The sequence below is a fragment of the Anabas testudineus genome, chromosome 22 (genome assembly GCF_900324465.2).
Source record: "Anabas testudineus chromosome 22, fAnaTes1.2, whole genome shotgun sequence".
Lineage (NCBI taxonomy): Eukaryota > Metazoa > Chordata > Actinopteri > Anabantiformes > Anabantidae > Anabas > Anabas testudineus.
Window position 1 is genome coordinate 3193141 of NC_046630.1, and position 27981 is coordinate 3221121.

General features: G+C 42.3%; 1 protein-coding gene across 1 annotated transcript; it reads left to right on the top strand.

Annotated features, from left to right (window-relative positions):
• Positions 1-894: 894 nt before the first annotated feature.
• eif2ak3 (eukaryotic translation initiation factor 2-alpha kinase 3) lies at positions 895-27957 on the top strand. Its single transcript, XM_026339633.1, has 18 exons — positions 895-1408; positions 10382-10511; positions 16724-16918; positions 17123-17253; positions 17617-17878; positions 17993-18158; positions 18245-18370; positions 18617-18739; positions 18892-19121; positions 19677-19789; positions 21138-21260; positions 21732-21881; positions 22302-22860; positions 23025-23198; positions 23405-23575; positions 23687-23788; positions 24510-24572; positions 24972-27957. The coding sequence occupies exons 1-18, from the start codon at positions 1101-1103 to the stop codon at positions 25152-25154; spliced, it is 3309 nt and encodes a 1102-aa protein (XP_026195418.1). The 5' UTR covers positions 895-1100; the 3' UTR covers positions 25155-27957.
• Positions 27958-27981: the final 24 nt, after the last annotated feature.

Consider the following 27981-nt stretch of genomic DNA (forward strand, 5'->3'; position numbering starts at 1 on the left):
GCCACAGACTGAATGAATTACTAGGTGGTGCTGTTCTCCTCCATCACCACACAGGGGCGATAGAAATACAAGAGGTGCAGCCAGATGTGCACGGAGCACAGCAGTGTCAGTTTTCTGTAGATGGAGGATCGAGAAAGTGAAGGAGAAGCTACAGATGGTTTCTCTATGTGAAGCACTGTCATGTGAGGACATGAGTGACGGACTCACAGTGTTTACTGGCAGACACACAGTCCGATATGAACTTACCTGTTAATATAAAAATAAAAATAATTAGTGTAATTAGAGTCGTTATCAGAGCCTACGTCATTGTCCTTCCTGTTTGTTTTTCCGACAGTGAAATGACACAACTCGTGATCAGGAACAGGAACCGCAGCGTCTGAGCTGCTGCAGCCACGTTGATGCTTTCATGTCGGCTGTCTTGACAACTACTGACGAGTGACAGCTGAAGGGACGAATCAGGAGCCAACGTTTAGTCAGTCGGCGCACGTATCGACCAATAACATTGCTGTCCACCTTAACTGGCATTCCTATTGGACGAACGGCTGCAAATCCCGCCAATCACACACCCGCCGCAGGAATAGCCATCAGGGACGTTTTTGCGTCACCTTCTGCGCTCGTTGTGTGGCAGCCGCCAGTGCGCCTGCGTCGTTTTGACAGACAGCGGATTAACGAATGAACTGCACTGTTTGGGGGGCTGGAGCGTTCTGCGCCCGCCTCTTCGAGTGACAGCTAGTTAATGCAATCGTATTCTGCTTAGTATGCGAGGATGCGTGATTGACATCGAACGGCCCAATCAGGAACGGCTGCATTAATTTTTAACGAACACAGGGATTTTACTGTCCAATCCTAGTGTAGAAACAAGGCGGGGCTTGTCGTTACTAAGGCAAGTCTTAATGAAGTATAAAGGGAATAACATGGTGTCCCAGTGGCTGTTTATGTTTACTTAAAGAACAGATTTCAAAGGGCGTTTTGCAGCACAACACGGACTTTTCTTTGTCGTTAAACACTTTCTTTTTTGCACTTTTAACTTTTTATGTTAAGATTTACAAGGCCATAGTGGCATGTAAATCTCATATTTCACTAATGTGCCAGTCTTACAAATGGAAAGGGGGCTTCACTTTGGAAACGTGAGCATTTCCCTGGTGCTCCTGCTGTTGCTGAAAGCTCTCATCGGATTCGGGACCTCGCAAGCTCAGGGCTCCGCCATCGGGAGGGAGCCGCAGTCCGCCACCCGGGGAGCAGCTTCGACCTCGGAGGAAGATGGTTCAGGAGTCATGGAGCGGGGCTTGGAGAACGTAGGCGCCCCGGTCAGCGGAGCAGACGTTACCGTGGAGGACGACGATAACGTGTCGGCGGGGGATGCGGACGAGTCATATGGAGAAAGCAACGGCAACGTCCAAGCCTCAAGGTAAGATCGACACCCATTATCGGACAGTGTCTGTTTGACACAGGCGACACCAGAAAACGGTGGTTTCCATAAACGACACGTGAACAAATGAAAGAACTGAATGTGTTTTTATGAGCTAAACGCTAAGTTAGCTGACGCACGGTGGTGTCCGATAATGGGCGCAGGTTAAAGTTTGGGTGGAAATAGTCTGAAAAGTAGACGAAAAAGATAAACACACTATAAGCAGATATTGGTAACAAGAAAGAGCAAGTTAACATTTGTTGTTGTCATCGTTATTATGTTGATGAAAGTGGACAACGTGTCGCCCCATCGACGCTAACGTTAGTCTTCCTGCGCGGTGACAGCGGCGATGACGGCTGTTGTCAAAAGTTTCCGCTGCAAATCTGGAAAATGTCTCGAAGAGACGTGTCTTAGTTTTGCTTTAGGCTCGTTGGAAACCGTTTTGAAACCACATGTGCACTAAGTGACTGGAAATACAGGTACTGCTTTGTCTGTTAGAGTTAATGCGATGAATAAACAAGTGGTTTGTGTAAAAACAAGTGTCTCTGCTTTGTTTCCGGGAGTTCTGGTGATGTTCGTCTTCTCATTCAATCGTCACCTGGCTCTGTGGAGTCAAAATGCAAAAAACCAGAGAAATCCCAGAACATAGGTGGTGCAATGCTGATTATTTGACAGCAGAGATACCATCAGCCCATAGACTAATAATGAGCTGAGAAAAGTTGGAGTGTGTTTGCAGCTGGAGTGATAATAACTGTGATCCTTCAAAGTTGCTGCAAAGTGACTTTGCTGCACAAAGATTTAGAGTTCACACAAGAACTAGTGGTCGACTTCACATGCCTGAGTGCTGTTTAACAAAATGGAAGTTGATCATAGTGTACCAATGAGGGAGTGTGTAATTTATACAAGTAAAAAGCAAACAGCTAGTGGGGGATCCACTCACGCACCTAGAATACAAATCAAATATGACAATCATAGTGTACATACATGACATAGTATCATACAAAGACATGTCACTGCTGAGAAAATCCTCAGGATCCTGCCAGTCAAAAGTTTACTGCTTCACACAGGCAGTTTTACCGAACCCTGTTGGACTGGCTGCTGCTGCCCAAAGTGAGATGCAGTTCTTGGCGCAGTGGGTAGGGCATTGATTTTGTCTTCCTTGGTAAACAGTAGGTTTGACGCCCACCTTAGATGTTTGGCGCAGTGTGTTCTTCATGAATTTCCTTCTCTCCGCTATGTTATTCTGTTTTTTTTTTTTTTTTTTTTACCAGCACCATTACATCCACTTTTGACTGTGTTGTAGCTTCTTAGGTCATTCTTATTTCATTGCGTTTCTTTGTTGAAACATATCAGGTCCAATGCTGAATTATTCTCTGTGTAGTATTATAAACGCACTGTCTGCTTTTCAAGAGGGATTTTGATCCTTGTCAGTCATAAAATTGAAAATGTTAGAGTCAAACCTTTTGAAGATTGTTGGTGTCTTGTTTTACTTTAATACCTGCTTTAAAACCCTGCTGCTACTGTACCTACTTGGTGGTGAAAATTCAGCATGTTTCCCTTTTGCTGTCAACCTCTTTAATATTGAGGCTCAATTTAAAGCTTGTGACAGCCCCTAAAGCAGCATATATTAGTATATTTCATTCTTAATTTGGGATGTCATATAAACACAGCTTTGTCACAACATGGTGCTGGTGAGCACGCTGTGCCGTCAGCCCTGTGATTCTCAAGTCAAACAGAATAGGGGTGATTAGTTGTTTTGTGTAAGATGTAGAAAAAAAAGTTTTACAAGAACGAAATGGTTGTGTACATCATTTCACAGACAGATTACAAATGGCTTCCAGTTTACACCCAGTGCAGAAAAGGAGAGAAGTTGTGGCAAAATAACTTGGCTGTAAGGACGGCTCATTGTGAAGGACTTCAGGAGCATAAGGCTGCCTGTCATCTGTAGTATAGTATCAAGAGGAAATCGAAAGTAATTAGCAGAGCAGTTTGCTCTGATAGAAGTGAACTATTCCCCTGTCAGGCACCTCGGCTGCTGCAGGAAAACTCCTGAGCGTTCATCCTGCTGCTGGTAACAACCTGCCACTGCTCGCTTTATGCGCCTGTATTTATTCCTATACAGTACATCTACCTGTGCCTGCCGCCTTCTCTAGGTTACTGCAATATTTTCTCTTTATTTTTCAGTTTGTCACGGTCTAGATCTTCCAAATTCAGTCTCCCTGAAGGTTTTTATATTAATCACCTTCTGAATAATATATTTCAAATACCCTGCTTGTCTTTCAAGTTTATTATAACTAAACTATTATAGAAATATTGAACTAACAAATGGTTATTTGTGTACTTCTCTAGTTATATCATTACCTAAATAATAGCATTGACCTAAGTTTTTATATCTGCCGTTTCTCTAAGTTTTGCCACAGTGGTTGTGAATTTAGCCACCATCACAGCAACAAACAGCAACACTGATAAATGAAGGTCAACAAGATAAAGAATTAACAAAGCACCTTGTGAGGCAAATACAGCGAGAATAAACAGGTGAATTATTCACCGAGAACCTGTCTGTAATACAACAACAACACAGATGTAAAATATGACACTAGTTTCGAAGGGATAAGAAAATAATGAACACAGAAAGACCCTAGGATCACACGCTGTCTGTCTGTCTATCTCGGTCTTTCCTTTACATTTATTCTCTTTCTGTCGTTCTTGAATTTACGTTCTCTCTCTCATCTTACACTTGCTCCTTCCCCTCTGCTCTCCCTTACCTTCACACATACACATTGCTTTTTAATGTTGCCCCTTGAGTATATACACTCCTCCATGCTCTGTTTCCAACCATCTGTCAAGAGAATTGTTGTTGAACTTTAGAAACATCACTAGAAACAAACCTCAATTTCGGATTGTTTGCCTTGAAATGATCCAATTTAAACAAAAAAACACTGTAAATATCAGGAAATGTGTTTACAACCATTTGTTCATTTAGAGCAAGTTGTTAGTCTTAAGTATCTCTTCAGCATTATGTCTTACACAAGGAAGTTCTGTAAACAAAACATCAAAAGTAATGGCCGTGAAGAAGAAGTAGGAAACACAGCAATGACTAAACGTGAAACGCTGAACTTGAATACTTGTTGCAAGGCAGTAGTCTGAAGGTCCATTGTTAATTAGGTCGCCCTTTTGAAAACATTTTGCCACATCCCTTTGCAACCTTTACCTGTGGCTGCTGCTGTCAAACAGAACAGCTCCTGTGAACATAAGTGCCACCCTGTGACAATAAAAATACTAACACACCCTTCATCACTTTTACTAGAGAAGCTACTTTACAGAAGAGTGAGTAAAGTCATTATTTTAGAATAAAGAAACATGACCTCTATGACACAAACACTACTTTTGAAGGATTCTGGAAACTTTAGTGTTTTGTGGGCATTGAACAATATGATAGCTCTCACAGCTTGGATCTATTTGTGCTTTAAAGAGAATTTTATTTTCTTCCAAATTAGATTTTTGGAGTGGAACACTTCAAACACACTCTTGAAAATGTTTCATTCGGACAGCTTGACAGCAATCATCATTTCTAGGTATCTTCAGTTGTGTTTTGTGTGTGTGTTTGTGGTTTTTATTCTCGTTCCCTCATCTCCTCCTGTATCCTGTAATCTATAAATATTCTAGATGTTCGCTTTGATCCGGCCGTCAGTTTGTGACGTGAGCTGCCGTCATGTCGTCTCATAGCCAAGCTGTCACCTCACCTTTTCACTCTGGCATCTATATGTTACCTACTCCACCCTGGGGAGGTGGTGTTTACATCACGTCTCAGAACATGTATATGTGTGCGAATATATGTTTGAATCCCTTTGTGTGTGTGTGTGTGTGTGTGTGTGTTTGTGAATCATGCATGTGTTGGCGCTGCCAGGTTTGATGCCTCCGCCACTGTGTGCTCCATCGGGGCCTCCAGCACCACAGGGAGCGCTTGAAGGTGAGAGGACAGCAGCTTAGTTTGAACCTGCTACCCCCTCCACCATCCACCCCCGCCCTTTGTACCCCCCACCCCCCCATACCCCCTTCAGGGCCTTGTAGCGGCAACAGCTCTTCTGGGCCGCCGTGCTTGCCGGCTGTCTCCCACCAGCCTACTGCTTAGCAACAGCCAATCGGCCAAGCCGGGTGACTTGTTGGCCAATTGCGATGGAGAGATGGCCTAGTGCTCAGAATTTGAGTTGGCCACATGGGTCTGGCTATAGTTAGGGTAAAGGAGGAGGAGAATATTTTATTTTTTTATTTTTTCCTTTTTTTATTTCAGGACGGGAGAGTTCATTTTCTTGTTGTTTTTTTTTTTTTTTTTGTTCGCTAGTCCACTCTCTGTAACCAGGGAGATGTTGTGGGTTTTATTAATAGCACCTGTCCCCAAAATAACAGGTCAAGATGAAGTTGACTGAACTCCCGCTGGGAAGTTGTAATTGAGCACTTAAAACCCAGTTCTTTAAACTAAGTCCTTGTACAGTGAATGTTTTGCATTGGAGAGGCTTGAACGTGTAACTCCAGTTACCCAACTCAGGGTCACTTAAAACAAGCTTATATAATCTTTTTTAACCAGTTTTATCCTCCTCCTTTCTTCCTTATGTAAGCATGTTTTTCTGCATGCCTTTCTTATTTAGTTTCTTTTTAGAATTATGCCTTAATTAGTGTGCAGAAGTAACCTACAAACTGACCAGCAGTTACTGATCTTGGCATGTGATAACCTTTAGTGTCTTTGACTTTCTCTGCACTTGCCTGGGTTGCAGATCAGACCGTGACTCATTTGTCAAGATGTTTGCAGGTTGTTTCATAATCTGTGCTCTGACAGAAATAGTCACCAGCTTTTTCTAAATGTGATTACTAAACAACACCGGTTCCGAATATGATTATTAGTAGGTGTGGATTTATTAGGTCAGTGGCTATTTCGGTAAGTCGGCAGCACCCATCCTGCAGCACTGCAGTATGGGTGGGGCAGAGGCAAAAAGGTGGGATACTCTGAGAGAGGGAAGGGAGGTTGAAAACAAGGAGTTAGCTGGTAGTTAGTAGGACCATGCTGTCTTGTTTTCACTCTCGATGGCTCCTCACTGCTTAGCAACAACGAATCAGATCCTCAGTTTAGAACAGCAGCCCAGCCAATCAGCCAGCAGGAGTGTGGCGCCATAGAGTTTGGATTTTACCACGTGTGAGATGATTTGGGTTGGAGAGGGGAGCTCACTTATACAAGAGCAGAGAGAGGGTGATAGCTTTTAAATGGTTTGTGTTTTTTCTGCTAGTACTTTTTCCAAACCACACCCATTGCTCTCTGCTGCGGTACACTGCTGCAGTGACCCTGGTGGATGTGAGGTCAATTTGAAAGTGGACTGCAGGTCTGTCACTCGGGACCTCATCAATCAGCCTTCAGCTGCTGTGACAAAGGCGTAAAGAATATCTCTTGTTATTGTAACAGGTCCAGAAGGCGGGTTTATAAAAGTCCCATCAAACAGTGTTCGAGTGCTGGAGTCATATCATCTGTGATTATTGTTGTCTTTTTAGAATTAGTGGCCTGTTATTACCCTGTTCACCAGTGTAACACCTTACACATTACATTTCATTTGGTCTTTTTGTAAGTGTTTATTGTTTTAGGCATGATTAAGCATGTGGGACACAATTCATGTTTGTCAGTAAGAGTTGTGGTGGTGTGCTCTGTTGTACCAACTGCCTGTAAGTCCTTAAGCCTTAAAATAACATGCAACAAATTATGGGATTACCACATTTGAAATGCATAAAGAACTCAGAAAGATTTTAAAACTTAGCATTAAAGGCTTTAAGTGTTTGGAGTATAATATCTGAAACCTGGATACAGTCTGTATTTTTCTATTACATATTCTGAAAACAATGGATTTTAGTCCAAATTAGATTCTGAGTAAAAATGTTATATTTAAAACCTTCTCTACTGTGGTTCATTCATGTGGTAATATAGATCTCAGGATGTGAACAGTTTGAAGGAATGTGCTTGACTTTCTCTTTCTTTTTTTTTTTTTTGGGTCCTGCTGATGCAGCTGGTGGTGCTGGGTGCGGCAGCTCAGAGCTGCATCCATAACTTTCTCCCCACGTGCTCCCCATGCTCTCATATTTTTGTTCTGCCTCTTGGTGGCTGCGCAGCAGGCTGAGTGGCAGCTGCATGGCAGCAAAACTCCACACTCCAGCGTGCACGGCTGCTCGCTGTTGCATGGTTACAGGCAGTTCTGCCTTGCGATTGGCTCAGCGTCTGCAGAGCTGACCTCCCATTGGCTAGGCAAGGAGGAAAACAGTGCTTTAATTGGCGGCTTAGAAGTAGCAGACTGTTGTGATTGGTCCAGCTCCTGGGCTCCTGCTCCTTGGAGACTCAGCCTGTGTAAACATCCTGGTTGTTTCTTTCAATGGAGTGTGTTTATCAGCAGCTCAGTTTTGCCGGTGTGTGCAGACTGAGGCTGAATGTCTCTGAGGAGTAGAGAGTCTGGTGAGAGCGAGGCTAATTGGCTCCCTGCTCTGCTATACGCTTTGTGATTGAAGAAGCACTCGGCACTATTATGACACTTTGACTACATTACAGGCGAGGACGCTCAGAACCCTCAGTCTGTTGGCAGCCTCACTACTGTCCCTCGTTCTTCGTCTTTATTCACCATTCCAACGTCTTCTTTAGCGTCTCCGCCGGCTGCATCTGCTACAGTGGGTGGCAGCAGCCCCACAGGCTACATGTTATCCCTTTGGTGATGAGCAGAGCAGCAGTGTCTCGGGGCCCAGACATGGAAAATAAATTGCCTCGAGTGCTAAATGATAGAGTGGGGCTGTTTGTTTTCTTTGAGTTGTTTTTATTGTTAGATTTGCTTCTATCTTTGTAGCTGCTCCCCCTTCTCCTCCTCTGCCGCATGTTTTCTCCATTACCATCATGATACTAAGTTGTAGAGTTAAGTGCCCCATCCCATGCCCAACCCCCTCTCTACTCCTTATTTTTATCTGGAGTACAAAGAGTCTAGAAACCTTTGATCTCCGTCTCAGAATTAAATTCTTCTTTCTCTTGCTCGCCTTCCCTCCATCTCTGAAGTTGAACCCAATACTCGCTATGACTTCTTGCTCACTTCTACATTCACAACAGGACACGGAGGGGGCGGGGCACACCGAGTGAAGGCCGCCAAAGCTTCCACCCTCTCAGAGAGCCGACTGCTTAGCAACAACCAATCAGCCTAATATTTTTGGCATGGTCTCGCAGCCAATCGAGAGGGTGTGAGCGGGTTTTAGCGCTCTGTTTTTATTGGTGGCTGAAAGGAAAAACAATGTTTTTCTTAGTATGCTACACTTCAGTGCTAGTGGTGAGGCTGATGATGCTAAGAGGAGATTTGAGGAGATAATCTTGGCTTTGATGGGGCTGCAAGACACATGGCTCGTTACTGTGAAGGGATCCTATCCTATTTGCATTTTTATGCAAACTTCCTGCTCCAGTTGAGCTGAACACCTATCTGGTCCAGAGCAGCAAGTGTAACTCCCTGTGAGTGTGTCAGTGATTACTGTGAAACAACTTTACTAAAATTGATTTGAACCCTGAGAAACAATCAATGACTTGGTTGTTCTAAGTCTTAAACATCCTTGAACAAGCCTCTTCTCCTTCATGGCTAAAGATTGTTCAAGAGGGTGAATCAATAAGGAATTATAGCTAGTCAATAACAATTCACCTACCTAATTTTAAATGATGGATAGAGCAGTTAGTGCTAATATTAATGCACTGTGTTGAGTTGACAGCTGTCGTGGTGCAAATAAAAATGATGGATGATGCCAAGGTCATGGATGCTTTCTTTCCTCATTTTTTCAGTTTTCGGTGGGAAAGTGAGCAAGTGTAAGACCGTCTTCTCTGAGCTGTCTGTCTTTTCCTCAAGGGAGGCAGTTAAAACCCCATACGCCCCGGTGGCCGATAGAGGGAAGCTGCTTGGGTCCCAGCTGTGTGGCTGTGAAGCCGTGGGTGCTCAGAGACAGCATGTATGCTCAGCAGACCCTCACTGCTTAAATAAAGCTAAAAGCCCCGTTGACAGCATCTCCTCTAGACAGATACAAATCAATAGTCAGAATATGGCCCTTGCCAGAGCTCAGGACATGATTGACAAGCAATGCAGCAGAAGACATAAGAGTTTGCAGTTGGGTGGGGCTGGGTGTCTCAATTCATTCAAATCAGGCAGACTGTTTTTAGCCTGGAGTTAATAAAATAAATAAATCTCGCTGTGTGGGTACATAAAAGGGAATAAACCTCATTTGGACAATTTATATTTTACCTCTGATGGAGAAAAACCCTTCCACAAGGAAACTTTTTGGTAGAAGTTCGGAGGAAAACAGGAATTTAAAAATCCATCAGTTCTGTAGGTTAAAAAATCTTTTATCAGGGGACAGCGTCCTTGTGCTGTGAGAAATCCTTAGCCCATATATCATCTGAGGGAAAACGTTCACCCCCTGCATCTTATTTCCCCCCTGCATATTATTTTTAGCTGCTCACTGTGTCGCTTTCAGCAGTGCTTATTAATGAAATAATAGGTATTGTTGGCAATAGCAATAATAGAAAAGGTTTTCACTGTATTTTGAAATTACAACATTCTTCATTATGCTTTTTAATTTCTATAATTAGATTTTTCTGTGTGTATTTAAATCACATTGTACGTTAATAGCAGGGTTTTTAATTTTGTTTAATTGTGGTAGTTCTCTGAGCTGTCACTGTGGGCAGTAAAGGCAATGTAGAGTAAGAGTAATCAGAAATGTCACTGGATGAATCCATTGACTCATAATTAAAGACTATATTAACCAACAGAATAAACATACAGTGAATTAGAGCTTTTACATGTAACTTAGCATCATTTCACAGTGGTAATAAAGTTTTAAACCTGAGAAAAGTGACCGTGTAAAACTGTAAAAAGTTTCTACAAATCCTTATTTGGAGAGTACGTTTAACTGTTGTTGTTCTATCCACAGGTCTCTTGTGATCATCAGTACCCTAGATGGACGGATCTCAGCTCTAGATCCTCACAACCAGGGCAGGAAGCAGTGGGACCTAGATATTGGCTCTGGGTGTCTAGTGTCCTCCAGCCTCAGCAAACCAGAGGTAAATCGACGTGTGTGTGTGTGTGTGTGTGTGTGTGTGTGTGTGTGTGTGTGTTGTTTTTCTTTTTTGCTTTTAGCACTGTTGTTCAGTTGAACGGGAATAAGGCATGAACAACACAATAAACAAGGGTCAAAACAGCCATTTATAAAGGTTAAACGGATATTGTTCAGTTGATTAATATTACCAGAGGAAGAATAAGTCAGTTTCCACAGTCTTGACATGTCAGTGGCAGGTTGAGGGTCTCGTCTTCATCTTTGCCTCAAAACAAACACTATCCCTCCAGGCTTTCTCTCTGTAGACAACAAGACCAACAATTGAACTTGGTGCACTTTGAACAGTCAGCCAGGGTTTGCTCTTGCTTACATTACATTTCATGTACACAATGCACACCAGACATACCGTGCACCCCCACATAAATCAGAGAGTATCTCTTTCGCCTGGAGGATTAGCCTCTTTGTTGACTGTTGTGGTTTACATGTAGAAGCACAGCAAGACCCTCATCTGTACATGTATACAGAAGCTTAAACCGCCCACACTGACAAGCTGAACGTGAACGGTAGCCCAGAGCGAGACCAGAGCGCTGCTCTCCCAGATACATACTATAGATGTGCGTATGGTTTGCTTTGATGTGGACTCGCTCTGCGTGAGTTTTGCCTCAGGGAAAAAAGCCTCTGATACTAACAAAGGTCTGGGTGGCTGCTGAGAGCAGTTTACTGTTAGTGTGCATGTGCTGTTAAGTAGCGTACTAGTCTAATGGACTCACCCTGTCATACACAATAAATACATTTCTCCTGTATTAGTTTTGTATAATGATTAAAAAAAAAAAAAAAAAACAGTTCATGAATTTTTACACAGACGGGGCTCATAGTTCTGATGTATTTCCCTGTTAAAGGTAAATACCAACCCACACTGTTTGACAGCTCAAAAGAAAGCAGCATTAATAATGTAAATTAAAATGAAAGCGCAGACTAAGCTGTTTTAACTTCAAGAATCCAAATATGGCAACTGAAGTCGTTTTATAAGTATTTGCCATTCATCCTAAAAAGTCTGCATGTATTCATCCCAAGTAAATTAGAAAGTCAACTGGATTAGCAAACCTACAATTAGAAGGATGGAGTAATATCGGCTTTGATTTAAAATAAATAAAAATAAAAAACCTCTTTCCAACATATGGTTGAGAGCTGCTGTGTTTTGGAAAATCAGAATTCATGAAGCATTTATTCTAGGGTCCTCAGAGGTTATGATGTGTAGGCCCCCTAAAGGTTGCTTGAAGCACTTATCATTTATACCTGGAGACTACATGTGAGCAGTTGAACTTCTCCACTGGCTCTATCCAAATGTCAATTTGACCTTGAATATATAGTTGTACCTCACGATACGGACTTGCAAGATATCGCGCTTGTTATACAGTAACTGTGGTTTTGGTGATTTTTTTTTTTTTTTTTTTTTGTTTCGTTTCGTTTCATTCCTCCAGTTGATGGATTCTCTGTGGTCTGTTCAACTTTCTTCTAAATCGCTTTCAAAACTTTCAGAATGATGTCCCACAAGGCAAAAACAAGGCTGCTTCTCTTAGTTTATAGAAACTGGCTTTTTCCAGTGTCAGTTTGTTTTTCTGTGCTGTTACTTTGACTATTCCTTTTAAACTTTTTACTCATCCCTTTTATTCACTAGAAAAATTTTAATTTAGGCCCCAAAAAAGAAGAAAGGCTTACATGGATATATGTGTAGATAGAATATATATATTTTAACAGACAAATAAATCAAGAAATAATTTTTTTATTAAGCAGCAAGGGTCAAATTTCTTTTGTTTATTTAAAATGTATTTCAAAATCAAATGTAAGTATTGTCCCCTGTAAAACGTGAAGGGCAAAAATGTACAGATGTAAGTTTTTGTCTGTTACGTTAAGTGATGAAAATACTACAGATTTAGTTTCTGTCGCCACTTTTCACAGCTGCTGAATCGTCTCTCTGAGGACATTATATTGCTTTTCTCGCTTTTACATCTGTTGTGAAAGTGTCAAGACTTTTCTAGACAAACATTTTGTTAGAGAGGATGCTGACTGTGTGTGTGTGTGTGTGTGTGTGTGTGTGTTGGACGTCCTCCACCTGTGTCTCTTCACCTGTTGGCTTTCATTTGGCTGATAGAGCAGAACAAGGAGAGGAGCCTGTCAGCTCTGAACCCGGTGACTCACTGTGACGTCACTTGTTATGATTCCCAGAATGTGTAGTTGTGTGTGTGTTTTATGCTCATGTACTTTATGAGTTTAAATCCAGCTTTGGACCCTCTACTCTCAGTTCAGTAACCTGGGCTGCCTGTCTGCTGTGTGTGCACCACAGTGCAACGGTTTCATTGGTGCTTGCTGGGTTCCTGAGACACCAGTCTGCTCAGTGATTAGAGGCTAGGGGGTGTCTGCCACCCTGCCATTGGCTGGCCTTGACACGCCGGGGAGGAAGCAGCCATTCACCTGCTGCATCCCGTGTGTGTGTGTGTGTGTGTGTGTGTGTGTGTGTGTGTGTGTGTGTGTGTGTGTGTGTGTGTGTGTGTGTGTGTGTGTGTGTGTGTGTGTGTGTGTGAAACGAGGGACAGCATAGCCACAAACAGCATTGTCTGCAGAAAAAGAAGCCATCACTTCAAAAAGCCAAGAGTCGCTCCAGGGTGTTTGCAGGGCAGGGGGGGGGGGGGTTAAGGGGGTGTGTGTGTGTGTGTGTGTGTGTGTGTGTATGTGTGTGGAGGGGGGTCGTTGCCAGTGTGGAGTGAGTCATGCTGGGGAGGGAGGTGGGTGGAGTTAAAGGCACGAAGAAGCGGGGGGGTGGTTGAGTGATTAGGGAGGTGAGGTAATGCCGTAGACCAAAGATGATGTCATCACATAATAGACAGTCACATGCACACTGGAGCAGACACACACTTACATACCTCTGCTGGCATTCAGCGTGAATGAATGAACGACGAGAGAATTTGACTGATCGCGACGCGATTGATCGCCTCGAAGTGACTAATGTGACAACCAATAATTCTTCTACCGTGGCAATGAAAAAGGAGGAAATGAACAGATGGACGATATTTTGTTGGCTGCTCTGATTTTGTTTTGATTTTTTTTCTGTCCCTCTCTCTCTCCTTTACGCTGTGTCTCTCGCTTTCTCACACTGTCTGCTGCCTTTAAATGGAGCAGTAGTCTTGTGGGCCAACATTGGCGGGTGAGAGCTGACGCTGTTTGACAGGATCGCTGGAGCACACACACATAAACATTCAAATATACCAGCACAGCAGTGCGACGCCCCACTCCCTCTAAAACCCACAACACCACATTTCCCAAGTGGAATAAAATTACATGATTAGAAACAAATCTAGTGCTCCAGCTCATGTGCATGACTGAGGGTGAATGCCTCTATTAAAAATATGTTTAAAAATAATATTAGTGTATGTACACTGGAAGCTCCCTGTGGCCAACAGATCAATATCTCAAAATAGCTGAATGGCTGTGGGCTCGCTGATAGTGGATATTCACCCACACATTCAAAGAAAAAAAAAAAAAGAGAAGAGGGTAAGACATGAATGAGATACAGCTCTTAAAAACACAACAGGTCTGTGACCGTTGTAGTAGAAGAGACACAAGAGAAGGGAAATGTTTGTGCTGAGCCGTCAGCTGTTTAATCGTTTACAACATTTTCATCATTATGTGATCATCGTGAAATATTCATCTCCAAAAACGGAATATTCTTCTCTTGTTTTCAGATATCACAAAAACATAACAAATACCAGACAAGACAAAAGCAAAAAAAAAAAAATGAAGAAGCAGTGGGGGTGGACCATTCATCATATACCCATACAGTGTTCATCAAAGGATGTGTTTCATTTCTTATATGGGGGAAGGGCTGGATCTGGTAATCAGGAAAGAGCCTCTTTATCTAAATGTCTTTTACTCACACCTTTTTGTTTTTTGAATTATTTGCACACACAAATTTCACATTTCAATAGTCAGAACAACAGATTTTCCTCATCTCAGATTTTTATTTTATAAATTGTTGGAATTTTCCCAGAACTAAACCACATACATTTTATATTTATTCATTTATATCTGGCATTAACCACAGAAATAAAAGTGCAGCATTAGTTCAGTAGAAAACAGAAGACGACAAAAGTTCATATTGTGGAAGAAGGTTTGTTTTAGCTTCTTTGTCTTATTTCAACTTTTTTAATTACTAAACTTGAATATCTTCTTCGATGACTTCCATGTCGCTTAATGATTCAAGACACAGAATCTCTATGGACTACAGCTACACTGTGCAGGGATATAATGAGTTTGAAGGCCTGTGGAAGTTGGTTACAACCGAGATATGGTTAATAATTTAGCAGACTTCCCTGTCTGATTTTTAAAGAGCTGATGTGATGATAATGCTGGAGACAGGAGTCAGGAGGCGTCGGAATAGTTTGAATTCTCTTAAATCTACTACAGAAATTTTTTTTGTGCCATTAAAACGTCACTCTTCATGAACATAAGTGAAGGTTTGTGTTTTAACTAAACACTGAAATTGAAAACCTTTTGACAAAAAGCTGTCAAACGTCTGGGGATTAAGACATTAACATTAAGTCAGTGTGTTATCTGAGGGTCAGATGGCACTGACATTATCACCAGGGGTGATCTGGATTAGTGTAATTGTTGGTCAGTGCACAAATCCATTTATTAAAACTGTTTGTTTATGAACTATTCATGTGTGAACGTGAACGACATGGACAAGAAGAGCAGCTGAGACGGGGATCCGAGTTAAGTGGTGTTAGAATACTGGACCGGATCAGAGACACGGATTAAGGCATCAGGAGCAGGATGACTCATCCGAGGCTCAGGGAAGTTCTACTCTGCTGTAAACCACTTTACACCCCTCCAGCCGTACTAGCATGGCGTGACGCGATGGTCAGATTGTTAACCCCTCCCCTTTTCACTTGCTAAATTTATCCTCAGTTTGTCACCATGCCACCCCCCTCCCTCTAAAAAGATGACATCACCTCTGCTCCCGGTGCTGCTGTCTACTAAATCATTCTGCCACACATTGTTCCCTCCTGGCATTTAATCCATCATAAGGAGGTTCTGATAGGACTCTCACAGGTTTTCCAAATCAGTGAGTGACAGGTCACGCTGCAGGTACTACCCCAGAACACCAGATGTCTTAAAAATGTTCCTCCGCAAGACATGGAGCCGCTGAATACTGTTCTGTCACTGAACACTTAGCGAGTCAACACTCGGACGTCCAAAGAAAGTGATTTTTGGTGATAGTCTGTGTATGATAATGACTGAACTGCTTGGAAAGAAAAAAACACTAGTTCTTACACCCCCTGATGAGCTAAAGCTGTGGAGGTTAAGTCAGGATTTAGGCTCCTGTTTTTGCAATGATGTCATCCTTGCTGCCCCCCTACAGTGAGCACCTAATAGAGAGCGCACACACACACACACACACACACACACACACACACACACACACACACACACACACACACACACACACACACACACACTTTTATAAAGATCCAGGTTAATTACTTGGGCTCTTAGTTGTGTAATGGTCCCGAGCTTATGGATTGCGTCCAAGTGTGCGGGGGCTAAAGGCTGCTGCTGTGTGGGTGGATGTGTGTCGGCTAGCGTTGTCTGTGTGGGCAAGTGTTTTTGTGTTTGAACAATTGTCTGAGCTGAAAAGGACTTTTCAAACTGAAAACGATATTCTGGGAGGGTTGATGTATGTTAAAAGCTATTGCATCAGATAGAAGTAATAAAGTTGGAATCAATTATTTTAAAAGATAATTATGTTCAGGAGTTTGTCTTACTAACATTGGTGCATTGATATTATAGTAAGGACATTTATTTATTCAGCAATAACAACAGTCTTTGTTGTTCTTGACGCAGACGAATCTGGAATCTAGTTCCTGTCTGGAACCAGATGAAAGACTGGTAGGGTAATGTTAGTTTTAATCTCTGAGCCGACTGATTCCAACATTTCTGTTCTCCTCTGAGTCATCTGTAAAGACACCCAAACACCCAAAGATTGGTCACTATGCAGGCAGAGAAATAGACAGAGGAAAATGTGTTGGTGAGTTTTAAACATAGTTTTCTCTTTTGATTTTGATAAATCTTTCCTACACTGGTCTATGTGCCTGTCTATTGGTTTGACAGTTTTCACAGCAAAGGACCAACAACCCACAGTAAAACTGATTTGTCCTGCAGGTATTTGGCAATAAGATGGTCATCCCATCACTGGACGGCGCCTTGTTCCAGTGGAACCGGGACAGACAGACTATGGAAGCAGTGCCTTTCAGTGTGGAGTCCCTGTTGGAGTCATCCTACCGCATCGGAGAGGATACAGTCCTGGTTGGGGGCAAATCCCTGACGACCTATGGCCTGGGGGCTTACAGTGGAAAGGTCAGTGAAACGGTTTCAATTAAAACATGATGATATTGATATGATGATTGATGTTAATACAATTAATTAACAAAGTATATTTCTTTTCCCTACAGAGTGAATCAAATTAATCTTACTAAGTTTTTTGAGTTATCAATCTATCCTAAATACACTGCTACAGTAGAATAATCCCCCTTTTAATTTCCCCCCTGTTGTTTGCCTCAGCTTCGGTACATCTGCTCTGCGGTGGGCTGCAGTCGCTGGGGGGATGATGAGATGGAGACCGAAGACGTCCTCCTGCTGCAAAGGACTCAGAAAACTGTGAGAGCCATCAGGCCTCGATCAGGGATGGAGAAGTGAGTTGTTGTTGTTTTTTTATCAGTTAATCTGTCACAGGAGATACTGCATTTTGTGGGATATTTCAGAAAGTCACTTAAATAAAGTCAGTAATTTCTTCAGCCATTAATAATTAATTCAATCTAAACAAATATACTGTATGTGACCTGCTGCCTTATATGTTGCATATTCTCCTAGAAGAAGAGAAGTTTTAAAACATATCCATTCTCTTGTCAGCTGCCTGATCTGTGTCTAAGTGGGCAGGATAAAGCTCAATTTGTACAAAATAAAACCGACTAACATTAGTATGTCATTACGATGCTTCCTAATTTTGATAATTATGATCATTTGTTTTTTTCCAATCATGTGTTTCTTTATACAAGATGGAACTTCAGTGTTGGGAACTTTGAGTTGAAGCTTCTTCCAGAGACTCAGTCTGGAATAAACTTCCTGGAGGGAGAAGTCACAAATGCAGACATGTGGAAAGAGGATCAGCGGGTCATCACTGATGAACCAAAAGAAAGAGAGCACACAGAGACCCAGCAAAACCAGAATCTGGACCTCGTTATCAAGGTGTCAGTTCCTGATTGGAAAGTCATGGCCTTCAGCAGTGAACATGATGGACAGCTGGTCTGGGAGCATCAGGTGAGATGTTGTAAACTTGGAGCATGGTGTCAGCGGTTTATTTAAACTCTAGCACTCTGACTGTGGCTATCAGGAAAGTATATCAGCTCATTCTGGATCATCCCTATTGTGTAGTTCTGCACACCCATTGCCTCAGCCTGGCTGGTGGGTGGGGGTAAAGTCACGCCAATAAGCCTGTTTGATGACACCGCCTACAGCAACCAGTCAGAAACTGATGAGGAGGAGGAGGATGCTGATCCGGAGAAGGCCAGAGGAGCTGCTGAGTCCAGTGTGTACTTGGGTAAATGTATTAACAAGCATATGTAGAAATTGTTTTTGAAACAAACATTCTACGATTGAGAATAAGAAGAACTTTTTTTTTATCAGGCATGTTTCAGGGCCAGCTCTACCTCCAGTCCTCAGTAAGGATCAGCGAAAAGTTCCCCTCTAAAGCTATTGGATCACAGAAGGATATAATTTCACTACCTACCGTCAAATGGAAACCTCTAATCCGTGAGTGCACACCACTTTAGTCATTAGGTGCTATGTCTAATCACCAAAGGAGCTAAATTTGTAAAGGCATGTACAGTCAGGGCACAGCAGCCAAAGCTGGCCTCATCATTGTAGTTGATAAAAGTGAAACTGGGATTCAAGCCATTTTCCCCTGTAGCATCAAAGCTTTCCCCTGATATGGTTATACCACATTAATCCCTCTTTCTACTGAGATCAAAGAACTTTCTCATCTTGTCCTTGACACAGATTCCCCATCTCGAACACCTGCCCTGGTCGGCTCTGATGAATTTGACAAGTGTCTAAATAACGACAAGTTCTCGCATGAAGAATACAGCAACGGAGCCCTGTCTATCCTTCAGTATCCATATGGTAAGAACCCAATGTTGCATTTGACCATCAAAGACATTGATTAATTTGCGTTCTACATAGGCACCTGGAGTGTATGGAAGAAGGAGGCGTGACGGCTGTGAGGGACACAATGAATTTCATCCACACTCTTTTTTTCCTTCTTTTCACTGTAGACAATGGCTATTACTTCCCCTTTAGCAAGCGTTATCGAGAGAAACGTGACAGTGCTGTGAGCCTGATAAAGGGAAATGGGGCGGGGGCTGACAGTCGCAGGAGAAAGGACCCCGTACTGCTGCTGCCCTGGTGGAAGGAAATCCTCGGCACCATTGTCTTCTGTATTGCTGCCACCACCTACATCGTCCGCAAGTTCTTCCACCCTCCCGCCCCTGTGGCCTATGTTAGGGTAAGGCAACAGAAACAGAGCAAGACCCTCATGCTGACAGTTACTGCAGGTGGTTCTTTCATATGTTATGAAGAAATTAGGCCAATTTATAAAAACAACGTATAAAGTATAAGGATAAAATTCACTGTATGATTCTTAATGTCTGCTTTATCAGCAGATGTTCTTGTTCTCAGGAAACCCTCTATCATATCTAATATTTATCATTACACAAACTTTGTCACACCCACACATTTTTAATTTGAATAACAAAAGTTCAAACTAAAAATTAATTCTATATTTTTAAAGCCAATTTATAAATAGGTGATTCTTATTTCAGTTCCTCGAACATAATACAGTACAGCTATTTTATTTCTATAGAAATCTCTTGTCTGAGAAGTATTTATTACATTTTCTGCCATTAGTTTCCTGTGGCTGGGAAACTGTTCAGGTGTATCTGAAATAAAAAGAACAAATTACCCAGCACCACAGAGGTTAACTTTGTTTTTTAAATTTTTTTATTTTAAGATGTTAAAAACTTCCTCACTGTGTTTGTTGTCCTGCTTCTGTCCCTTACAGCAGCGGAAAGAGTCGGAGACGCAGTGTCAGACAGACAGCAAGTTTGACCTTGAGGTTGTGGAATCCAAAGAGCCGGTTGCTATGGAGACCCGTTCCTGCGAATATGTGTCCAGGTACATTATTAACAAACTGCGAAGCTCGAGCAGAAAACGCTCCATGTAAATGGATTTTGTCATGACTCAGGGGAACTTTGTGTATCACTGCTACCTTGTGAGGAATTGTTATCCTCACACTTGAAAGTCACATGCATCTATCACTCTTTTAAGGTGTAGCTACAGATTCAGCTCTGTTACTATGGTGACCACTGGTCTTCCAGCTTGCTATGATAGGACAAGGCAGAGATGGGAAGATAGTAGTGCATGATTGGGTAACTCAGCTGTTTGCCATGAAATGAAAATGACCTTGCCCCCCACAGACCACACCCTACCCAGCAGCATCTGCCACAGGGTTGGAGTGTCACTTTACATCACTGTCAGCACATTGTCAGAAGTTTTTTGTTACTTTTAGACATCCCAAAAATGATCAGTAGCCATAATTTATGGGTTGCCACTAACCCCCTGTAGTCAGATTGATGGAATTTGCATGTTTCAATTAGTGAGCTGTATGATGTGGCTTCACAGGCTGGAACACAAGCAAGGGTTTGATAATACTGCAAGTTATTCTTCTGCTGTCATCACTTGCACATTTCCTACCTGTAAGCCACCCTAGAATGACAAACATCCCAAGTGTCCCTTTCCTTTAAAGCTGCTTCTGCAATCTATGCAAATTGCTTTTGCTTAAGAACTTTCCTTAAATAAAACCAATGGCTGTTGCAGCAGCTGCAGAATGCATTAGTCAGTATCATTAGGAGGAAGATTAAGATCAAGAAACCAGGCCTGAATCACATGTGCCCACACATTTCCTAATAAGACAGCCTTCCATCCCCTAAGGAGCCTCAAAAAAGATGCTTTGACAGGGTGTAGTAGAGGCAGAGTTTGTTGTTGGTCCTACTCAGCAGTAAGCTAAATGATTTTAGTTGGAATAGAGAGCTCAGTGGAAAACTTGTCTGACAGGTGTTTTCAACAATGATTCTTGTTTTTCCCGTCTTAAACACCAACTTTTCTAAATGTATCTTGTCCCTCTTATTTCTGTCAGTCTAAAGTTTTGTCTTTTATTCAGTGAATTTTCTGATACACATATTAATGTAAATTATAACACTGTTGAGCTGTAACTTGGTTACCTGCCAACTCAGCAACCACAGCCAGCTTTGGCAGGGATTTGGCTGGTAGTAATTCCTTCTGTGGTAATCACCTTTTATGATAACCGCTTCATAAGCCTCCTTGACCACAGTGCATAGTTAAATCCCTGGTCTTTGAAATTGTCATGAATGTAGGTGACAGCCCACTTGTCACACTCAGCTCATCAACTAAAAACAGTTATTCTTTTTTTCCCGTAATGAGAACTGAAGTGTTTTCTCCCCAGGTATCTGACTGACTTTGAGCCGGTACAGTGCCTTGGCCGTGGGGGGTTTGGCGTTGTGTTTGAAGCCCGCAACAAAGTGGACGACTGCAACTACGCTATCAAAAGAATCCGCCTTCCCAACAGGTAGCACCTCTCACTGGACACAGACTTCCTTAGCTGGAGGCTATTAGCTCTTCCTTTATCTATCTCTTCTTTAAAGTTATTAAGCTGAGTTGTGTGAGCAGCAACGCACAGAAAGCCAAAGAGGCAGAAAGTGACATGTTGGTACAAATATTAGGTGTACATTAACTTACACTGACAAGCATGGAAATAAATTTGCCACAGCAGCTTTTAGTGTATTTTCTTTTAAACTCTGGTGTTGACTGGTGCATAACAAACTTGTCTAGTAATTATTTTCATGCCTAGTGTTTTTTTTCAAGCACTGTTACACCTGCAACAACTCATGAAGCGAGTAAGAACAGAAAAAACAAAAAGTAGCTGAAGAGGTCTTCTAGGAATATATTGGAGTTGTTTAATTTGAGCTTTTATCACAGAGAAGTAACAGAAAATATGAATGTGAATTACATGTTAAAGCTTTGTCTTTATGTCATTCAGGGAACTTGCCCGTGAGAAGGTGATGCGAGAAGTGAAGGCCCTGGCTAAGCTGGAGCACCCGGGAATTATCCGCTACTTCAATGCCTGGCAGGAGAGCCCCCCTGAAGGCTGGCAGGAGGAGATGGACCAGAGGTGGCTGAAAGATGCCAGGTGAGCTCTGCAGCTTAGCAGGTTGAACATGGATGCCAAGGGTCCATTTTGACATTTGTTTTGACATTCTTGCAAAGAAGTTTAAGTTTAACTGGAAAAGTAATGGAATTTCTGACATTTACTGCACAGCAGCCTTTACATCATTCACCTCACTTCACTTACTAATTAAGACAGTCTTTTGAATGCCAGGAGATGAATAATGCATATTCATGATGCGCATATTTGCAGCAGTTTATTTAAAGTCTGGTGTCTATAGTTTTTTGTTGGAGCTAAAAGAAGCATCATATAATCACAACTAGTAATGTCACTGTCCTCTTCCTTAGATCCACGATTGCAATCGCTACAGTAAATATAGTAAAATTAATGGAAAGGAAGGCAAACTGTAGCAGCAACAGAACCATCTCTCTTTCTCTCTTACAGTACCACAGACTGGCCAGTGAGCTTCCTCGACCAACTGGATGTGTTGTCAGTCAAAGTGCCAGTGTCCAGCTCCATCTCACCTGTCTGTGGGCCCGAGGGAGACGTTCTGGAGGCCTCCGTTGATGTACATGCCCTACTCTCCAGCAGTGCCAGCAGTGCTGTAGGTTTTGGCATCGACGTCGGAGACATGTCCTTCCACCCACTCCTGGGCCACGACAGTCTGATGTCTGAGAGGGACAGTCAAGCTGACCCTGACGCGTCGGACACCCCTCACTCCTTTGAGCTATGCCCCCCCCGTGGCCCCAGTGACTGCACCTCCTCTTCCTTCGACATTGTGTTTGAGGACTCTGGCTGCGACCGAGATGCAGATGCAGACACAGACTCTGCGTCTGGTGCAGCCAGTCCCGCTACACTAACTGACAAGAACAGCTCGTCTTCCTCGCACACCAGACGACAGGAATCTGTCCCACCCTCCTCTTCCTCTCCCCCCCGGCCAACTTCTCTTACCCTGGCTCTCCCCACAACTCCTCCAACCCGGCGAGTCCAGCCCTCTCCCAAGGTCAGTTCACACAGTTGTTATTAGGTGTCACAGTGGAGTTGTGCTAGCTGAACCACATCTTCAGTTTGAGCCCAGCATTAGCTCAAAACATGTCATAACCTGTCTTTCATGCTGTTGTACCTTCAGGTCACTGTGAACTCAAACTGGTGTTTTCCCATCCTCAGGTATACCTGTACATCCAGATGCAGCTCTGTCGAAAGGAGAACCTGAAGGACTGGATGGCTCAGCGCTTCCTCCCAGAGCACAGGGAGCACAACCAGTGTCTGGATATCTTCCTCCAGATTGCAGAGGCTGTTGATTTCCTGCACAGCAAGGGGCTCATGCACAGGGACCTCAAGGTAAACACAGCTAGAGACAGATCTATCCACCAACATGTAGCTAAACCTTCTATCACTTGCTGCCAAAGTGCAAGTGACTTACTTTGCGTTGATCAGCATGTATGTAATTTTTGTTTGTATATGTTGTATGTATGTAATGCTCGCCGCATTCATATAGTTAATCTGTTAGCTACACGTTATATAACCTGTCACCATCCACCCTCCAGCCCTCCAACATCTTCTTCACTATGGATGATGTGGTGAAGGTTGGAGACTTCGGCCTGGTGACGGCCATGGACCAGGAGGAGGACGAAGATGAGAGCACCCTCACGCCTGCACCACTCCTGACTCGACACACAGGCCAAGTTGGCACCAAACTCTACATGAGCCCAGAGCAGGTGAGGAAACCCATGGTCCATTTATAATCAACACTACAAGATCCATTTTACTTAAAATTATGTTTATTTGTACAAGTGCTGATTTACTTCTATAATTTTTTTTCCTGGCAGCTCTCTGGAAACTCTTACTCTCATAAAGTGGACATTTACTCTCTGGGTCTGATCCTGTTCGAGCTGCTGTATCCTTTCAGGACCCAGATGGAGAGAGTGAGGGTGAGTCAGCAAACACATGGGTGCATAAACATGTCTGAATTTTACTTGATTTTCTCCCTCTTACAATTAATTACCTAAATGTTTCTTATACTGCAATTAGTCTACCCTGCAGCTTGGCTTTTAAAACTGCCAAGCACATAGGTATTTTAGTCCATTTAGACCACATTTTTCTGTGTTTTCTCTTCCTAAGATACAAATAATTGGGTGAAGCATAAAATTCAAATTGAAAGCATAAAATTAAAGCATTAGTAGAGGCAAAAGGATGTGTAAGCAAAGCAAAAACATAAAAGAACATTTGAGTGTGAATGAAGATTTATTAAACAAAAGCAAGATTATGCAAATGTGCTTTTTTAGAATTAATATATGTGGTATGAAATATTTCCCCAACGTGAACCATTAAAAAGTCAGAGAGAATTCAGAAAATGAGATCATTTCCAAACCTGACAGCTCCTCGTACGAGCTCTTTTTGGGTTTATTAAGAGCCCCTGCTGCTGCAATTAGTTTAAGCTGGAGAAGAGGGAGACTTTCTAATCTGTTTGCTTATATTTCATATGAAACTAATACACAATCACTATTGTTATGTGAATAGAGCGTATTGCCAAATTAAATTGATATTCTGTGCCCCTGTGTGATTGAACAGGACGTCTTTGTCCCAGTAACAAAGGGCCTGATTAGCCAATAGCACAGCTCCGCTCACAGGTGTTTACATCCTTTCTTCCAGACACTGACAGAGGTGAGAATGCTGCGCTTCCCAGAGGTTTTCTCCAAAAACAATGTTCAGGAGGTGAGTGGCTCTCTGCTGCCACCTCGTGGCTCTAACTACAAACTCTGCCTAAACCAAGAAAAGAAAATCATTTTGTTTGACCTGCTGAATTAATCCAATTAGGAGGTGTCATTGGATTCTTTTGCTTCCAGATTAACAGAATGTAATGTTAAATATGAAAATATAATTTTGCACAATAAATGTATGTAGCTTCATTATGATTTAAGATGGATGATGGAAATACCATCACCTTGTTGTACTCTATGTACTATTTGTCTGCTGTTCTTTCTAAGATGTCCTGTACATTGTGTGAATGTGAGTTATCACTGTATTTGGTTCTGTGTGTGTACCATTACTCTGTACATGTGTATTTATGGCATGTATTAACATTATTTCTTTTTATTTACTCTCTCTGTGCAGCTGAGTATGGTGCGCAGCATGCTGTCACTGAGCCCAAGTGAGCGTCCGGAGGCAGCTGACATCACAGGGACTCCCCTCTTCCAGGAGCTGGAGCTACCTTCCCGACTGGCTGTGAGGCAGCGCTCCCGCACGTACAGCGCCTCCTCTATGGGACGCCCGTCACGCCAGACATCGACTACCTGAAGATCCCATGACACAATATATAATGCCCTGTTCCACAGCCCCCGTCTTTCCCTGTCATCCCCCTGCTTGTCTGCTGCCCAAGAGAAACGCCTCAGCCCCCTGCCATCACACACTGACTCAGACAGATTCACTTTAGCTGCCAACTACATCTAATGTGAGGGAATTTATCTCTGTGGCTTTGGAGCAGTGAGATCAAGTCCTTCACAGTTGCTCTCCTTGGCAAATCCACGTGCTGTTACATGTCCTCACAACATTACCCAAGTTCTCAATTTTAATCACACTAACACTCTGCTTAGTGGAAGTGGAAGAGTACTTTTAAAGTGGCAACCGTTCTATAATGTTCACAACCAGACTTGGCTCAAGTGGTACCTGCAAATAATTCTTAGTGGGTATTTTAAGTGGCTCTGAGTACCAGCTGGAGCTGACTGTGTTTACTGCAACCAGTCAGCTCAGTGTGGACTAAGACTAACATTTATTGTTAATTAAATTTAAAATGTTTACATGGGATGTCTTAAACAACTGGCATTCTCCTCACTCTGAGGTAGTTGGACAGCTAAGAGCTATTTCAGATATGATTTGATCCCAGTCTGGTCACAACATGCTGCTTGTCCCCAACATTTAGCCAGTGTTCACTCACCCACGCTACACCTCAGGTATCACAACCAAGAGGACACTCCAAAGGGGCCTTTGAAGCTTGATCATCCTGTCTACTAGTGACCAGTACTAATCACTGGTATGAGCACTAACTGGTGTTCTGACACCCAATATGCTTGATTTGGGAGACCAAAAAAGACCATCTTTTTTCCTATGTGTAGAAAAGGTGACGTATTGCGTAGAGAAGAGTTTATGAATCCAGTTGATCAGATGTGGTTTGCCTTTAGAAAGGGGCCTATAGCCCCCTCTGGATGAATGCAGAGCCGCCGGCTCATATCTTTGCATGAAGGGAAGTGAAGGGGTGAGTGTGAGTTTGTTATCTTAAAGCCAGTACTTGGACGCAGTTTTTCTGTGTGTACATTTACACAATGATTCTGAGGTGCTTAATCACTTTCAAACACCTCCTCTTTGCTCTCTGTAAATAACTGAAGGGGAAAAAAACTGTTTATATCCTTTGTTCATTCAAAAGACAAATTTGATCAATTCTGTATATAATGTAAGGCGCCATTGCTTGTAAATGGCTTTTTCATGAGGCAACTGTAAGATAGTGTGATATACTGTGGGAGAGGGTACAAAGAGGAGACGATCCCTGCCATTAACGCATATCTGAATGTTACGGTGTGACCCCCCAGAGTCAGATGATGGTGGTCACCTCTATTTGAAATTATTTTCAGTGTTTGTTTTCACATGTTTGGGGTACCAAGCGTAGGGGGGTTTGCTCTGCTTTGATCACAAGAGGAGAACTGAAGGACCAGAGTGCCATTTGAAAGTCAGTTAAGTGTACTTTTCTGTAACTATTGACTCACCTCATATTTTTGCAGTTGTACTTTGTTGCTCCAACCCCACCCAGCTGGTGTTCCTGGTGAAGCACTAAATACTGAGGTCTGCAGCTCTCCCATAATGCAGGAAAACTAGCATTTAGTGAAGAAGGTGATACTGTTTCATCCCCTCTAGGTAGTCTACTGGGGACCTGGACCTGATGGTGGTCATGTGATCCACATAAACATTGTTTGTATGTACATAAGAAGTGCTGGGAGAGTCACATGACCTGTTTGTAACTACACACATTCAAACTGCTAATTGTAATGTGCTTTCAATGATTGTACTTTTCTAAGATCTTCTCTCTCTTTTTTTAAGAAGCGCAGTTTTTTGATTCCTCTGCAGGGTTTTTTGATTACTGTAAAGTCCCGACTGTGTCCGATACAGGAAGTCAAACCGATCTTTGTTCCTCCATCCACTTATCCTACTGAAGATGAGCCATTCTTGTTGTAAAATTAGCAATTTTCATGATTTTCCCCACAGTTTTCAGTTGGAGGTTATTACGGTCTGTGCTCCCACCATGATAACAGTGGAGCGGTTTAGCTCCATAATAACATATCCTCATGTTAAAGAGGAAAAATGTGAAAATTCATGCTGCAAATTCAGATAAAAGTAGCTTTGAGAAAAGTACAGCATGTAGTACTGTTACTTAAGTTCTTTGTTGACAAAAAAGGATTTGATAAAACCTTTGTAGAATTAATGTTTGATATTTCAAAAGAGTAAAAGACAAATCTTTCACATTCACAGAAAATGAACTGAACATATGGGAGCTGTTTATAGTTTTTTGTCCTTAATGTTATATCCTCAGTGAATTGAAGACTTCTATAAATGACTGAACAGCAAAGAAGGGAATTGTCACAGACTATTTATTCACCACCTAGTAACTAGTTTATCATCTCATACCGTTAAAATGGAAACAGCATTAATAAAATTGTGTATTAAGAGGTTTTTAGATTTTCTTCTTTTTTCACTCAAACCAAGAAAATGTGATTATACAGTTACGCTTCTCATGCTTTGTTGAATTGTGTTGGTCCTCCTTCCACTCCTGCTGTTCAGTAGTTTTTTTTCCTGAGGACAGATAAATTCAGAAGTCATATTCCTCTTTGCTCTTCTCGTCTCATCTCCCCTGCCTGTGTCTGGACATGTAGTTGCACAAACTCCATTGTGTCCACGTTGAAATGTAAATATGTTTATTTGCTGCATTTATGTTCTGATGCCGTGATCAATCCTTTTTGGGTTGGTGTTATTATGAATGCGCTTCATGTAATGAGCGCGTTGGAATATGATGACTTCTTACAAGTCTAAATTTAATAAACTGTTCTATACCGTTTGTACAGTTTTGTGTCTTTGATAT

Excerpts from the sequence above, each read along its gene's own strand:
- eif2ak3 (XM_026339633.1), top strand. The coding sequence starts at position 1,101 with ATGGAAAGGGGGCTTCACTTTGGAAACGTGAGCATTTCCCTGGTGCTC. Across the intron at positions 10,512-16,723 it reads CCAGCCTCAGCAAACCAGAG|GTATTTGGCAATAAGATGGT; the intron begins GTAAATCGACGT and ends TTTGTCCTGCAG. Across the intron at positions 19,122-19,676 it reads CCCCTGTGGCCTATGTTAGG|CAGCGGAAAGAGTCGGAGAC; the intron begins GTAAGGCAACAG and ends TGTCCCTTACAG.